Source organism: Callithrix jacchus, chromosome 9 (genome assembly GCF_049354715.1).
Source record: "Callithrix jacchus isolate 240 chromosome 9, calJac240_pri, whole genome shotgun sequence".
Taxonomy (NCBI): domain Eukaryota; kingdom Metazoa; phylum Chordata; class Mammalia; order Primates; family Cebidae; genus Callithrix; species Callithrix jacchus.
Window position 1 is genome coordinate 4,922,415 of NC_133510.1, and position 16,477 is coordinate 4,938,891.

A 16,477-nucleotide genomic window follows, 5' to 3' on the forward strand; every position below is an offset into this window, starting at 1 on the left:
AAGTATGACCAAAAGGGGCAGCCTGTTAGTGCTAATATTGTAGTTAGGACCAGGCGCATGTCATGTCTCAGATGGCTTAATCTTTGCTCGTGATCCCTATCTGTGAGCCTGGTGGAGAAGGGAGAGAGAATTTCCTCGTCTTACTTTTGTCTGTAACGCAGCAGTTGTATCACAACAAACAGTAGCATAGAACACTTTTAGCCTATTAGAGCAAAGAAATAAAAGAACAAGGAGTTTAAATATAGAAAGACTCTATGATGTGTGTATAACATACTCTTATGTATTCATCTATCTGTCTATGAACTAATGCCACTCACTGAAGCACCAAGACACCAATGATGGATCCATCACCAAACTGTCTTCTTTTTTTTGGTGAATTACATGCAATGCGGTCTGCACTTAATCTCCTTAAGTTTTAAAATCCATGTGATGTCAGAGGGCATAGCACAAGATAATGATATGATTTACACAAAGTAAACAAGTCTACATAATTTTTAGGTTATTTGAATGCTGAGTATCACGTTATTTGGAATTGCATTAAAGTTGTTTTTAATTATTCCAGGCTACTTTTCACAAATTCACTGTATTCATTGTTTAAGGATTTCCAAAAGATGTAATACATAAATTGTTTTGGAAATTTATAATATATAAATGATAGATCTTAGGAAACATTTCTGAATGGTAGAGAGTTACAGTTACATTCAATGGAGGCTGCTGGCCCCTCTGTAAGAGATAGTCCTTAGCTAAATGGGATGTGTGATAGAAAAAGATCCTCAGTGCTTGATGTATGTATACGGAGCAAGAAATAGAGAGAAATTGAACAGATAGACTATTTGCACATTAAATCGTATGTAAAACTAAACGTATATGATTGAGATTTTAAGAAAATATGACTGAGACGGGTCCTGGAAGTTAGGGGACAGTGAGCCTCATGGGATATTTCTCTGACAAGAAAAAATAAAAGTAGAAAGAGGTGCAAGGCATTGTGGGATGGGCTGCAAAAGGAAAAGGAAGGAAGGCAACTTCCAGGGAGTCAGCAGCCAAGTTACCCTTCAGGGATCTCCCAAGGCTGTAAAGCAGATCTGGAACCAAACACCCAGGGGACTCCTGGTGGTGGCAGAGAGATAATAGTTTCAGGAAGGAACTTCTGCTCTCTGCTGATGCTTGAGGTATCCCGGATAAGAGGATTAGTGCCTGACAAAGGGTGGAGAATATATCTTTGTCAAACTTCAGCCAATGCAGGCTCGGAAAAACCTTGAGAAGACTATGGTCTGAATTATGAAGCAGCACATTCCTGAGAGGCTACATATGGAAGAGGTGATTTTGAGCATAGAGAATGCTCTCTGAGACCCCAGGGAAGTTATAAAAATATAGATAAAGATATTAATACCTCATAGGATTGTTATGACAATTAAATACACTACTGTAAGAAAAGCACCTAGAACAGGGCTTGACATACAAGAAGCACTGCATTAAGTTGTAGTTATTACTATATGCCTTTAAATACTTGATATTTGATGTTTAAATTGTATTTTCTGTTAAATAAGGCTTGTTTCATTCACATTCAGATATTCTTAGAAGTGGGGATACTTTCCCTGCTTACTTGGAAGAAATTGATGTAACTGATCAATATATTAATTAAAGTGATATACAAGACAGTAGGTAATTCAGTAAAAAATTAAGGATAGCACAAAAGATGGCATGTTCTGGAGAATTATAGAAGAAAAGATTAGTGAGTACTGGAGTGATCAGAGAAGGTTTCATGGATGAGGTACTAGCTGTCCAGAATATCAAGGGACGGGTGGGATTAAAAGTTAGATCAGACTCTTCCTGTGGTCCAGATTTTATGATTCCGTTGGAGCGTTTCTAGTGAGGCTAGCAATGTGAGTGAAGCAGACAAAGCACGAATGAATGAACATTGAGAGAATGGCCTACCCAGAAAAGGATTCATGTGGAATAATGGAGGGAAGGGGCAGGCAGTTCCATAACTCTTGACAAAGACAATCAGATTATAAGGTTTTAGGAAGCAAGAGATAGGAGATGGCACACCAAGGAAAATTGGTGAACTGAGAAATAATGTGTCCTAGGTTACATAATTTGATGCCTTTTAAGGTTTCAATGGAGAACAAGTTCTTTATCCCAAAGTAGTAGAAAAAAGTTTAATTAATAGAACATAACATTGGTAAGTGGGAAGATTGGCCTGGCAGATGTATGCAGGCAGGATCACAGGGTCCGGCTCACTGCCATGAGGTTCTGGCTTCAGATCTACTTCCCACATTAGTTCATGTCCTCTTGAATGGGAAGGGGAGATGAATCACCACAGGCAAGGTCACTCATATCCGAGATCATGCTCTTTACGGATCTGAGCATGTCCCATGAAGAAGAGGGATAGGAAGAGATGGAATTCTGGCTGATGAATAAAGCCTATTTACATTTTTCTTTTGGCCAGGGCCTGAAAGAATTTTGTTCATCCTAATAAATATACAGCTTTTCCTTTTTCAGGAGAAACTAATAGTAAACTACCACACTGCAATTGTTCTGCCCAAAGAGTGACATATCTCGAACACGCCCTGCAGCCCAACTTTGTGTTCTCTACCTTCCCTAGCTCTCTTCATGCTCCTCCTCTGCCTTCCCATCCAGTCCCACTGACATGTCAGTCATTGTGTCTGCCATGCTGCAGCCATCTTAAAGAAAAGAATAGCACTCAGATCTTCTCCTAAAGGGATACCCTGAGGGGGCTATTGTTGGTACTATGCAAACCCAGCTGCATGGGATGGAGTTTTGTAATCGGATTAAACAGCCAGAGGGAAAGGAGTAAGTTCCTGCTGATGTGGTCCCTGGAGCTGCCTTCAATTCTGAAGGACTTTCCAGGCTCAGTGACAGCTGCCCTTCTGCTCTTTCTCAGGTTTTCCCTGCGTTTTCTCATGCAAGACACCCATCCCCATTAGTTGAGATAACTGTAGAGTTCCTGATCCTTGAAATAAAGGATCTAAAATACCTCCCCAAGTCTTTAAGTTAGTGTCATTGGCCACAGTCAAACATCAATGACTTGTGATTTTGTGAGTAGATGTAAACAAATGCTTCTTTCATTTGTACTATTAAAGGGCATTTTTTAAGACTAAGACGAACCTGCTGGACTCCCCTAAGAAACCTCTAACAAACTAGACTGCAGGAAAGTAGGTTATTTATTTTTAATTATTATTATTTTTTGGAGCAACTCTTCTTGGAGTTCCATAATCACATCATATCATTTCCAATATCGAGTAATAGAAAAACCCTAGACTAGAGGGACCAGAAGATCCGGGCCCTCGTTCTAGCACTGTTTCTTGCTACTTCTGCTAATCATGGGCAAGACAATAATCTGGATCTCAGTTTTCTCATTTGAATGTCTACTGTCAGAATAAATAAACTATGAGGGCTCTTCCTGGTATACCATTTTGTGATTCTGTCACACTGCTTCTTTTCAACAACAAGGGCAGCCTACCCATTGAAGTCCATGAAACAGAAATCCCTAAGCCAAGTGAGATTCCTTAAGTGTGTACGACATCCCCTGAAGCCACACCACCACCAGTGGGATGGGAAGCGATATTTTCCTGTATGTTCTAGAAGGGGGAGGGAAAAAGCAAAACTTGGAAGAGGTTTTATTATAATCATCATTTTCTTTAAAGCATACATTCCACTTAAAAGAATATAATCTGTTTATAAATCTCCAGTGAAAAATGTGAGAACAATTAAGAGCTAGACTCAAGATCATAATTAAGAGGTTACAAGAAAGAAAGAATGTAGTTTTTCTCTACTGTTTGTAGGAAAAGAATTACTGCTAACATTTATTGAGCAGATAAAATTTGCCAGGAATTATATATCCATTTTAAAAGAAAAATTCAAAAGGATCTTATAAAATGCACTGCCCTCTTGATCGTGATTTGAGGTCTAATTGATAGTCATCATATTCTGCCTAGACTCTTACCTTGATATACACTAGTGTTTTGCCGGGCTTGTTTAACAAAAAAATAGATTAAAAGTAGAAGAGAGTCACAGGTCTTTGACCAAATATCCCAATATTTGTATTGTCTTATAGATGAAAGTAGTGAGTACCTATCTCACCATAAATCTCTCTTTCCAAATTGTTTTCCTTGACATAGTTCAAGTAGAACAACCAATTTATTTATGTCAGCTCTTGCTCTTTTCAATGACCTCTTCCTGAGCAATCTGTTAGATGAAGAGGCTGGTTAGCAAACAATGGTGTGCTGCAGAAACTCGGACCAGGGCCTTCTGCTGGACACTCACGTTGCTTCCTTTCTGCTCTGTGGAAAAGGGAACGCAAGCTTGTTCTAGAAACAACAGCTTCATACCAATGACTGGTCAACCTGAAATCATCTCCAGTGTGAAACGTGTGTCTGTGTACATTCATGCACGCATGCGCACACATTCATAGCTGATCTTACTTGGTAAAATGACTTGTTGCTTCCAGGTCTGTGTCTTGCGGACGGAGATTATTATATACATATTTCAGGTCTTGGATTCCACTTAGCTCAGGCAGTCCTGCATACAGCATCTTAACCACAACAAGAACAAACAAAGCACAAAAGAAGACAGAATGAATGCAGATACAATCAAGCTTACTTGATGAATTCTACCCAGAGACATCTAAACCCAAGTTTGCACGGCATGTCTTTCAGTGTATACACATGAATGCATGTAAGTTCATGCTTTTTAACCTCTCCTATTAAGTAGTAGAGACAACAACAATAACATCTACAACAACAGAACCACTGTGATTGGCAACATTCCTGAAGATCGATGATTCAGTTTTATCCTCATCATATACCAGTAACGTAAGCATGATAATATCATCCCCATGTGAGAATTTGTGGACCCACCATTTAAAATCTATGTGATTTTGAAAAAGTTCCTTAACCTCTTTGAGTCTTCATTTTCTCATTTTAAAAATAGATCCAGAATGAGAAAGAGCTCTATGCATTACAAAATATTACACAGAAATTATAAAATAATACCCATTGTAAAGAAGAAAATCTTAATCTCCAGAAAATTGTAAGTGATATGTCGAGGTCAAATGATGTGCAAACATAGAGTATAAAACTCACCCCTCTGGTTCCTAATGCTGTTTTCTTTTATGATTCCCTGACTCTCACTATAAGAATACAATTTTCCCCACATAAATGGTGAATGTATTTACTAAGGAAATAAATAATTAAGGATAAATTGTATAAAGTACTTTTCTGCTAATTTTCAGGAAGATATTTTGTTTATATTACAGTGTAGACTGAAGGAATTATGATGGCTTTAGTTGTAGACAATTTTTTTTTGAGAAAATAATAGAACTTTCTAAACTAAATTTGAATTTTGCAAAAAAACAACACTATTATCAGTATCTCTATGACTAATATAATAAATTATTTACTGCTCTGGAATAAAGGCCCTCTTATAATAAGAAGTTAAGAATAATACTGTTGATCTTTAAAACAAAGGGTAAAGTGAGGATATGGTTTTGGAAGATGGGTGAAATTGTGATTAACTTGATAAAGTTCAAATGAGAAAAAGAATGGTTTAAAAACTATTCTTGTTTTCCACCATCCCCACCCAGGCTGAGGAAGCGGCATATATAGGAAAGCGAGACTTGCAAAGAAGCAAGATATCTTAATGTGGCTGCAGAAGGAAATCTAGGCTGGCCTTCTGGAACTGAGTATTACGTGGGTGAGCAGCAAGAGATGGGCATGAAAAGGCAAGTAGGGGAGGGGGAGGGAAAGCTTTTAACAAAAAAAAAAAAAAAGAAAAGGCAAGTAGGATAAGATATTCTGGCAACATTAAGGATTTTGTACTCTATCCTAAAGTACAAAAAAAAAAAAAAAAAAGAGAGAGAGAAAGCTCTTTAAGTGTTTTAACATGAGAGTAAGAGATTTGTGTTTTGAAAGCTCATTGCAGTTACATATGGAAAATGGACTAAAATGAGGCCCAATAAGAGGCTAGATTAGGAGACTGGTTAGGAATGAAGATCAGTCATTGGATTTTAAATAAATGTAGAAAGTAGAACTGAGAAAACTGGGAGATAGATTGGTCATATTGAGAGGGCTGCGAGGGGCCCAAAGCACACGCTGTAATACAGATTTGGCCGTCATTAGCATATAAATGATCATTGAAACCAAGTAGATGGATGAGGGACCCCTGGAGAGTTGCCAACTGTCTCTCCTCCTGGATGAATTAGCATCTTAAACTCATGATATCTAAATTAGAGCAAATACTCTTCTCACATAAACTTTTCCGTCTCTTTTCTGTTTTATTTACGCTGCCACCACTGTTGAATTGACAAGAAACTCTTATGTTCTTTGATTCTCTCTTTTTCCTGGTTCCTGTGATCAGTCACTTAATTCTATTAAAGTCACTCCTCGGCAGTCTCCTGCATTCACTCTCCGTTTTCATTGTTATTATCACTGTTCTAATTTAGCCCTTCCTCTTCATTTGCCTAGATGTCTGGAATAAGTTTTTTTCCTGTTCTCCAATCCTTTCTCTTTAATTACATAACCTCTGTCATCTGCCTAAGATCCAAGCTAGATAATGGTACTTCTTCATTATAGGCATACAAACTTCTAGTTCTCAAAGGTCTAGGTACTAAAGTCTAAAATCCTCATTTTGTTCTTTTATAATCACACTGTAACCTATCACTCCAACCTCATCTTCTACAGAGGTTTCCATCTATAGCACAGACTGGGGACACTTGATTAACCTTCATTTCCTGCACGTCATGTCTTCATTAAACCTCCACACATAAATTTTTCTCTCAGCCGGAATTGCTTTTTCTCTCTTTCCTTGTCTACTGAAATTCTTTTTCAAGGCTCAGCTTAAATACATCTTCCTCCTTGAAGCACCACTGATCCTCTTAATGAGATTTAATGACTGCTTTCTTTGGACAACCATATCTTGGTTCTGCTTCTTTCACAGTACGTACTGCTTCCTAGCTTGATTGTGTTTTGTTCCTATGTATGTTTGTCATGTTAGATCGTAAGTTCTTTCAGAATAGGAACTGGGTTTGTGTTCAATATTGAATTGTTTACACTGCCCAGCATGGTGCTTTGTAAATAGCTAGATTTTAATAAATGTCTGGAATCATGAATGCATGAATAAATGAATTAAAAATACCTGATTCAGGCTACAGTAACCAAAGGAACACGGTACTGGTACAAAAATAGGCACTTTGGAACAAAATAGCCCAGAAATAAGGCTGCACAATTATGACCATCTGATCTTTGACTAAGCTTACAAAAACAAGCAGTGGGAAAAGAACTCTCTTTTCAATAAATGGTGTTGAGGTAAGTGGCTAGTCATATGCAGAGAATGAAGCTGGACCCCTTCCTTACAACATGTACAAAAATCAACTCAAAATGGATTAAAGACTTAAATGTAAAACCCAAAACTATAAAAACCTGGAAGACAACCTAGGCAATACCATCTTAGACATAGGAATAGGCAAAGATTTCATGAGAAAGACACCAAAAGCAACTGCAATGAGAGCAAATATTGGCAAGTGGGATCTAATTAAACTTAAGAGCTTCTGCACAGCAAAAGAAACTATCAACAGGGTAACCATACAACCTACAGAATGAGAGAAAATATATGTAAACTATGCATCTGACAAAGGTCTAATATCCAGCATCTATAAGAAACTTAAACACATTTACAACCAAAAAACAAAAAAAAAATATTAAAAAGTGGGCAGAGGACATGAACAGACACTTCACAAAAGGAGACACACATGTGGCCAACAAGTATATGAAAAAAAAGCTCAATATCACTGATCACTAGAGAAATGCAAATCAAAACCACAATGAGATACCATCTCACACAAGTCAGAATGGCAATTACTAAAAAGTCGGAAAAAAACAGATGCTGGCGAGGTTGCAGAGAAAGGGAACACTTATACACTGTTGGCTGGAGTATAAATTAGTTCAATCATTGTGCAAAGCAGTGTGGTGATTCCTCAAAGAGCTAAAAGCAGAACTACTAGACATAGCAATCTCACCACTGGGTATATCATTCTACCATAAAGACACATGCATACGAATGTTCACTGCAGCACTATTTACAATAGCAAAGACATGGAATCAACCTAAATGTCCATCAATGACAGAGTGGATAAAGAAAATGTGGCACATATATACCACAGAATACTATGAAAAAAAAAATGAGATCATGTCTTTCTCTGGAACATGGATGGAGTTGGACGCTAGCTATTATCCTTAGCAAACTAATGCAGAAACAGAGCGTATACTGCATGTTCTCACTTATAAGTGGGAGCTAAATGGTGAGAATTCATGAACACAAAGAAACAACAGGCACTGGGGCCTACGTGAGGGGGGAGGGTGGGGGGGTGAGGAGCAGAAAAGATAACTAGTGGGTACTGGGCTTAATATCTGGGTGATGAAATAATCTGTACAACAAATCCTTGGGACAAAAGTTTATCTATGTAATAAATCTTCACATGTACCCCTGAATCTAAAATAAAAGTTCAAAAGAAGAGAAGAAAAAATACTTCATGCTATTGGGCAATGAAAACCTACAATTAGCAAATTCAATGCTTACTACTAAACTTAGCAAAATCGACAATAGGAAGACACATTCCCGGTAGCCACTACAATCTAGATTAGCTTTTATCTTACTAGTTCTGTATTAAGAACCACTTGGGGAAGAGTGTCTGCTTTTCTGAGCATAACTATCCATCCTCTAAGGACGGGCTTCTTTTGTAGGGTCTGACTTGGATTCCAGTGTCTCTGGATACCCTGAATTCACACCTGCTTGGTTAGGACTCTATCAAACATTTCTCTGGAAAATGGATCCTGCATTTACTCATTCCCTTGCCAACACCCACACAAATAACACACACATACACACACTAACTGCCAAGTACAGACTGCTTCAAAGCAGATGAACCTATAATAGTTCTCTCCCTACCATATCTAACTAAAGGCAACACGTGCCAAGTTTGCCCTTATTAATGTGTTCTATTCCTTGGAGAGAAGACTTTGAATGTTGACTCTGTAAATCACGGAGTAAGGATGGCCTCTTAGCTGGGTCCACTTAGCTATGTCTCTTCTCTGACCCCTAGCCACATTGTTCAGGTGCCCCCTACTCTAGACTGCCTGGGTATTAACTTTAATTGGGGCAACAGCAAAGGGAAAGGAAGACTAGAACAGGAAGTGAACAGATCCAGGTAATGAACAGATATGCTCCTTTCTAAAGGTCAGGTACATTTCTGAAGTCTTCTGTTTTCTTCCTACTAAGTCCTAATCTATTTGAATAGTTATGCTTGGAGAAGCAGACACTCTTCCCATCACATAGAGAAATTAGGAAGAGTTCTGATGGGAAATATCTGATATAATAATGGGTGTGATAAACATTTTAAAGTGGGCAAATGGTCTCTGTGTTCTCTGGGAGCCTTCCTTAATAGCTGATATTGATTTTTTAATGAGAGAAAAGCTGATGAAACACAGGCTTTTATTTTCGTGAACTCAGTCGGCAACACTCCTGGGTCTCCTACAGATGTTACTTTTAAGCAAGATGGGAATTTCATAGATTACTTTTTCCCCTGCTTTTCCCAGGAGTAAATAAAATGCAATATGGATGCCTGGAAACATGGTGCTCTCTACCAAGGATGAGCCATTAACTCTGTAGTGGACCCGCCAAATGCTTGTGCGCCACAGTCCCAGGGACTGACCATTTGCCAAGATAAAGTTTATGACCCATGTCAAGTATTTCTCAAGTTTAACTGGGTCATGGTAAGTAGACTGAATTCTTTTTAAAGAATTTGACATAAAAGAGTCAGGTTGAAACAGAATTAACAAATAGATTACATACGTAAGTAGAAAATAGTATTTCATACATTTCAACTTGGTTTTATTTTATAAGAAGCTATACCAAAGAAGGTGTGGTCCTAAATCCTTCACGAAATGCTTTGATAATCCATAGAGTCCCATAGGATATACAACTGAGGAGAGAGCTGAGAGGTAAAGGACCAGAAACGGAGGTAATAACACGCTGCTGATTTACATGTATTTATTCATTAGCTTAATTGGCCCACATTGCTTCTGATCTCTATTGCAGTTTTGTGAGAACCTAAATCTAAGATTATATGTTTACTCTGAATTAGTGCCTTCCACTGACAAATTTTCTTCCTTAGGCTAAAAGAGCTGAATAATTAGAGCACAGAAATTTCTTTAGATAGACTATATTCCAGAAATTTTCAACAACTCATTAATGAGAAATCATTTCAATACTTATGATTAAAACACCATATAGCTTCTTTTAAATAAAATACCACGATATATACTCCTCGGTAATTGTTTAATGGATCATAACTCTTATGCTGAATCCATTGTTAAGATATGTAGAAAAGTTTATTAAACAAGAGAACAAAAGCCTACTGATAGCTTTCTGAATCGACTTTTTTTCCAGGGTATTGTTCTTTCATATTATTTTAACATGCTCACTTTTCAGCAGCATAATTTTAGTGTTACCTGAGAAAGAGCCTAAGTTATATTTGTGCTTTTCTGTTTGGGGTTTATTTTTGAAACATCTGGAGCAGATTAAAGCAATTTGGTACTACTCATCATATGTAGTTATTTATAGCATTATAGGCATTTAGAAATGCTGGACACCTTGATCTCTTATGTAAATAAAATTTATCTTCCTCATTAAATTGAAAATTTTAAGACTCTGGGTCTCATATGTCAATGTATCCTTTGCAGTTTCTGGCCTGTAGTAAACATTCAAGAGCTCATAAATTCATAAGCTAGAGCCTGCTAGAGTCCGAGGAGAAGTAGACTTGATACTACCTGGATATTTATTATCTATATAAGGTCAAAATCACAGACTTAGTCCTTGTAGGTTTGTGTGTGTGTGTGTGTGTGTGTGTGTGTGGTACAGACACATTGTAAACTGTAATTTTACATATTTGCAATATGGTCTCACAGAATTGAGAGACAGAATGTAGATCTACCAATAAGAATCCTTGGCTGTTACTGAAAAGCCAACTTGAAGATTTTGGAGATAGGTGGAACTTTGCGTATCCACTTCACACAAGAAACCAGCATCTTGGCATATGAAGGACATGTTTATAATACTTTTAGAATTACTTATCTGGGTAGAACTTTATGTATCCACTTCACACAAGAAGAAACCAGTATCTTGCCTTATGAAGGACATGTTTATAATATTTTTAGAATTACTTATCTTTCAAGGCAAAGTGGAGAGAAGTAAGGTGAATATATTGCTTGAACATTAAAACAAGAATCCAAATCACATCTTCCTTTCAACGAAGTCAACATTTGTTCTGTACTAACCAATGGAACTTTCTGTGGTGATGGAAGTTTCCTATCTGTGCTGACCAATATGGTACCACTAAGCCAAACATGGCTACTGAGCAGTTGAAATGTGACCAGTGAAATTGAAGAGTGGAATTTTAAATTTTGTTCAATAAAAATTAATTTAAATATAAGCAAACTTGTGACTAGAGGATATTACATTAAACAGTGTTCTTATAAATTAACAAGGATCTAGTTTAATAATATAAATGAATTAAGTCTACTAAGTGGCAAGTGCTGTGCTCAGTGCTTTGTATGAATGATCTGTTAGGGTTGTGAAGTTTCAATGAATTAACACACACACAGCACTTAGCACAGTGTCTGGGCCACGCACACAATTCACTGTGAGGTGATTTATTCAGTGACTCTACACGGTACATGTTATCTTCATTTAATAGGTAAGGAAACAGTCTTTGGGGGGTTAAGTAACATGTCCTGAAGAATGTCGCCAGTAAAATGCCAAAGTGGGAATTGAGACTCAGAAAGGTCTGCCTACAAGTTTGTGCCCTTAACATCTAGTACAGTTATTGTCATCTGGAAGCTCTGGATTAGTTATTTTTCATAGACTCCAAATCCCATCTGATAGACCAAATGTATGTTTCCCACGTATAGCTTGCTGTAATCACTAGTGTGTATGTATGTGCCTAGAAGAACACTGTATCCCTCTCCTAGAGGATATTTCAATCAGATTTTTCTTCCTTCATGGTGTATATCTGGTCTCCATCTCTTTAAATTGGACAATGGAGTAAAACCTTAAATTTTCCCCTGTTGGTCACAAGAGAGTGTGTAGGACCATGACTCAGTACACCTGATGCATACCACTGAAAGTTGAGTTGCTAGCAACCCATTTTCCACTTTTGACCCTCAGTTTCTTAATGTGGGAGACAGGCAAGTGATCAAAGGTGGAGTGCGGAATGAAGAGCTAGGGAAAATTCTTGCCTAGTCTACATTTAGATTGTCTACATTATTATAAGGCATTTTTGAAAGATCCTACGGCCCAATATGACTGAAGGCATTATTTTTAAAATTGCTGTCCTTGAACATTAGTCAAAATATAGTGGGATGACCCCTAAATGCATCCGGATTGTTATGAATAGGAATGTTTGAGACAATAACTCTGAACTAACATATTAAAGTGTTAAGAATATGTTTATAAGCTGCACAATGGTATTCTCAGTTTGCTTATTCATTTCCGTTTCGAATAGCTCCTTGGGGAACTCCAAGCCATTAGCAAAAGCAGACTACTGAAGCAGAGACATAAATGAAGCTTATTATTTCTGATTTTTTTTTCCCCAGGGGACTTACCATTTCTAGCAGGTTCAAGAGCAGTTGGCTGTGCTTTCTGATAATATTATAAGCACGACAGCAAAGTTCCACAAAATCTTGAAAACGCTGTGGGTTCTTCCCACCCTCTGTAATAAAGTATTCCATCTCTGAAGTAAAAATAAAAGGAGCTCGGTCCCTGTAAACCAAAAACAGTAGCAATCATTCGAAGGAAGAGAAATGGTTTGTCAGGTTAGATCAGGCAGTTATAACAATTTATTTTCATTTGAATTTTCTTATTTTTTTTTCTCTACTGTAATAGATAAACTTCCTTCCATTGTAAGACAGCTTGAGAAACTTGCTAATTGTAGAATCTGAATAACTGGGATGCAATAGAAAAGAATACGATATATTATAATGTCAACCTATATTGTCAGAAATGTTTAAATGACATTTAGAGGGGAATGTTATTAATTAAAGGTAACATGAAGGCCAATTAATAGTGTAGGTGATATTCATTCAGTCTTTATAAAATGTACATATTCTGAAAAAAATTTCCTTATATGAAGAACCTTAGGAAAAATGTTTCTGGCAAAAGCTAAGAAAAAGGCAGATGTTACTAATTCACTGGCATATGCTTAGTGAAGGGAAAAAAAATAGCTATACGTTATTTCACACTAGACCCAGTAAACATACTGATCAGAAAGGAAGAATATGAGTAGACCATGTTATTATGTAAGTAATACTGACCACTGCAGTCTAAGGATGGACAGATAAAAATACAAAAGACCAGAGAGAAGGTGGCCCATTTCCCCTACCTTTTCAGTTTTGTCCTCATGTCATTTAAGATATGGACAGGTCTGAGAGGAAGTATTAGCACTTCTAACAGAGAAGAGCAGAGAGAGGACTGGAAACATCCCTCTTTGAGGAATTATCACTCAGTGAATAAGAACACAGACTTTTGATATCTTAGGCCAATTTAACACCAATTTGGTGAAAGGTTAGGCCAAGTAGCAATTTTAGAAGCCATGGATTATTGGGGGAGACTCTTCTTTTTGTAAATAATGAAGCATAGTTGTTTTCTTTTTGTTGCCATGCTTAGCTATTTTATTTTATTTTAATTTTTTTCTAGGCCAGTCTCTCTTTTCACATTTTTCTGCCTGCTTATATTCTAGCCACGCTGGCAACTAATTAGATTGTGCCCACCCAGATTCAGGGTGGGTGTACCTTTCACAGCCCACTACCTAGTGATTGAGGGTGCAGTGAGCCATGATTGCACCACTGCGCTCTAGCGTGGGTTGACAGAGCGAGAGTCTGCCTCAAAATAATAATAATAATAATAATAATAAAGTAAATTGAGGATCATATAGTTAAAAAAGCAATTTTAACAGAAATTTAGAAATTTAGAATGGTCTCCTTATCTCATGATTTGAGGGAGCCTAAGCAAAAATTAAAAAAAAGATCAAAAAATGGTCTACTTAAATAAACTAAGAACAGAGACTACCAATTCCAGTTCAATAAACAAAACAATATGGCCAGTAATGGAAGGAATGAGGATGAGGGGAGAAGGGAGGAGAGGTGGCAGAGAAAAATAGAGGCAAGTTTATAGACATATACACAGAAAAACAGCGTGAGAGGGAAAAGAAAAAAATGGAGAAAGAAAAGGGAGATCAATGGTGCAAATCATTCATTCAACAAACGTAACCACTCTGCACATTGACCAGTGTTTGCGATACGGAAGTAACTATGGCATTAGCTATTTCAGTAAAAATACAATGGAGGGAAAATTTTCACTAATCTGTTAGTTAATGAGAACTTTCAGTAGTATGGATATTTATATCAGAAAGCTACAACTTCAGCAATTTGTGGCAAAATGTTTAAAAGAAAATAAACACCCTAGCTTTTTGGCTGTGGTTATTTTATTTAGAAATTTTATTTTGTAATCCATGCTACCATGTCTGGAGGAAAGCCTGGAATACCAGTACCTTCACTTCTGTTTATATTCATTCATTTCTTCAACAAAATGTATGGAGCACATACATACACTGAGAACTATGTCTAAAGTATCATGTCTAAATTTTTAAATTTTTGTTTCAAATCCTTTTCTATTTGGCCTTCATTGAATTATCCAACCTATATTCTATGAATTATTTACAAGTTCTTTACTTCGGTCAAGCTGGGAGAAGAGATGTTGAAAACATGAGATACAGCATAGGTTCTAATTCTGGACCTGCTATGTCTTGATTTCTTCATCTCTAAAACGCCTAACTCTTAGAATTGCTGTGAGGATTAACTTCGAAAATGTACATGTACATAAATCCCTGACACATAGGGAGGGTGGCACACTTGTGAACTGCTCACATTAGAGAGAGGCTTTGTGCAGAGGCACAGACTGTGGGCCCTGTTGACCCGGTTTCAAATCATGGTTCCACCACTTACTGTGGTAGTCCTATGATCCTGGGTGACTTATTCTCTCCACGCTGTAATCTCCTTCTTTGAAAAATGGAGATGAGAGTACTTGACTCTTGGTATTGAGAGAATCAAATGGGTCACCGCATGCGCAAGTGCTTAGAACACAGCCTACCATGTAATAAGCACTCACCGAATTTTAAATAGTGTTGTCTGCAAACAGCCAAGTGTTCTTAGAGCTAAACCTTGTTATCACTAAATTTTCTTGTCTCTTCAAAAATCTATCAGTAAAATCTCATTCTTACTTCAAGGTTTAATTTACTCTGTGTTACTCCATGTAACCTCACTTGCTGCATAAATCTGTAAGTGGATCGTTGAATTTGATAGCATTTTTAATATATAACTCACTCATCACTATTGCCAACATTTTAGTAGAGTTTTAGCAATATCATAGATTTTCACAATCAGAAAAAAATCTTACATTTATATGCAATAGTTTTCTAATAGTTTTTCTACCCCACTCTCTACACTATGTTTACCATATTGAGCAGAACTTTGGAAATAATTTTGGAAGAGTCTTAATTTTTACAACTTCCTGAAACTTTTTATCCTTATATGAGAAATATAATTTTCTCTTTTCATTAAGGAGAATTATTATGGATCAACTTGATTTCTCTTGGAAGGTTTCCGTAATTATGCTCAAGTTCATGAGATAACACATTTCTTGTGTCCATGGTCACCGTTATTAGAAATCAGATGCAGAAATACCATAACAGAAAGTTAAATACACAAAAGAAACATATACAAATTAAATAAAATATAAAGTAGTATCGAAGAAACAAATTTCAGTGGTGTTTAAACATTATCTTAGTCTAAATTTTTAGTGGATCCAACAAAATAAAATGCTGTATTTTTTTTCTATATGATTATTTTCATGGCTCACTTCTGAGCAATTTTTTAAAAATCTCAGAATTACCCTAAACTTGCCTATAAATGAAAAGAAACCTCACACATGTGAAACAAATCTTATCTATTCCTGCAAGACATAGAAATTTCAGTTGGAATGTAATTTATCAATCCGCTGAAATGTAAACCTATTCCTACATTATAAAATTAATGTATTGAAGTTTATTTTTGAAATTTAAGCATTACTGATAAATCTAAGGCATAAATTGGTTGTGACAAAAGGGAAGATTCTAAACTATTTCATCTCTCGTGGTCTCTACTGGGATTACATTTTGAATTGCATATTGAAAATCTCTTATTTATAGCTATAGAAATAGGTGATAGAAATTTCTTGTTGAGACTATCCTTTTTTTAAATTCTAGATTAGTAGTTTTGCCTTTACTTACCAAAGTCTCACCTGTTCATGCTTCTGTACCTTTTACTCATATTGTAACTACTGGTCATGTTTTTGTTGTTGTTTTCACTGT

At 36.7% G+C, this 16,477-nt stretch overlaps 1 protein-coding gene across 5 annotated transcripts in view; it reads right to left on the reverse strand.

Annotated features, from left to right (window-relative positions):
- PIK3C2G (phosphatidylinositol-4-phosphate 3-kinase catalytic subunit type 2 gamma) overlaps window positions 1–16,477 on the reverse strand; it is a 414,912-nt gene that overhangs the window by 92,247 nt on the left and 306,188 nt on the right. For all 5 annotated transcript variants that reach the window (XR_013522259.1, XR_013522260.1, XM_017975799.4 and 2 more), the window contains 2 exons: window positions 12,678–12,834; window positions 4,446–4,555 (listed from right to left, as the gene is read on the reverse strand). Coding sequence is in view for 3 of the 5 variants with exons in the window: in XM_017975799.4 (XP_017831288.4) it covers window positions 4,446–4,555; window positions 12,678–12,834 (267 nt within the window). In the remaining 2 variants the exon portion in view is untranslated. The remainder of the gene's footprint in view (window positions 1–4,445; window positions 4,556–12,677; window positions 12,835–16,477) is intronic.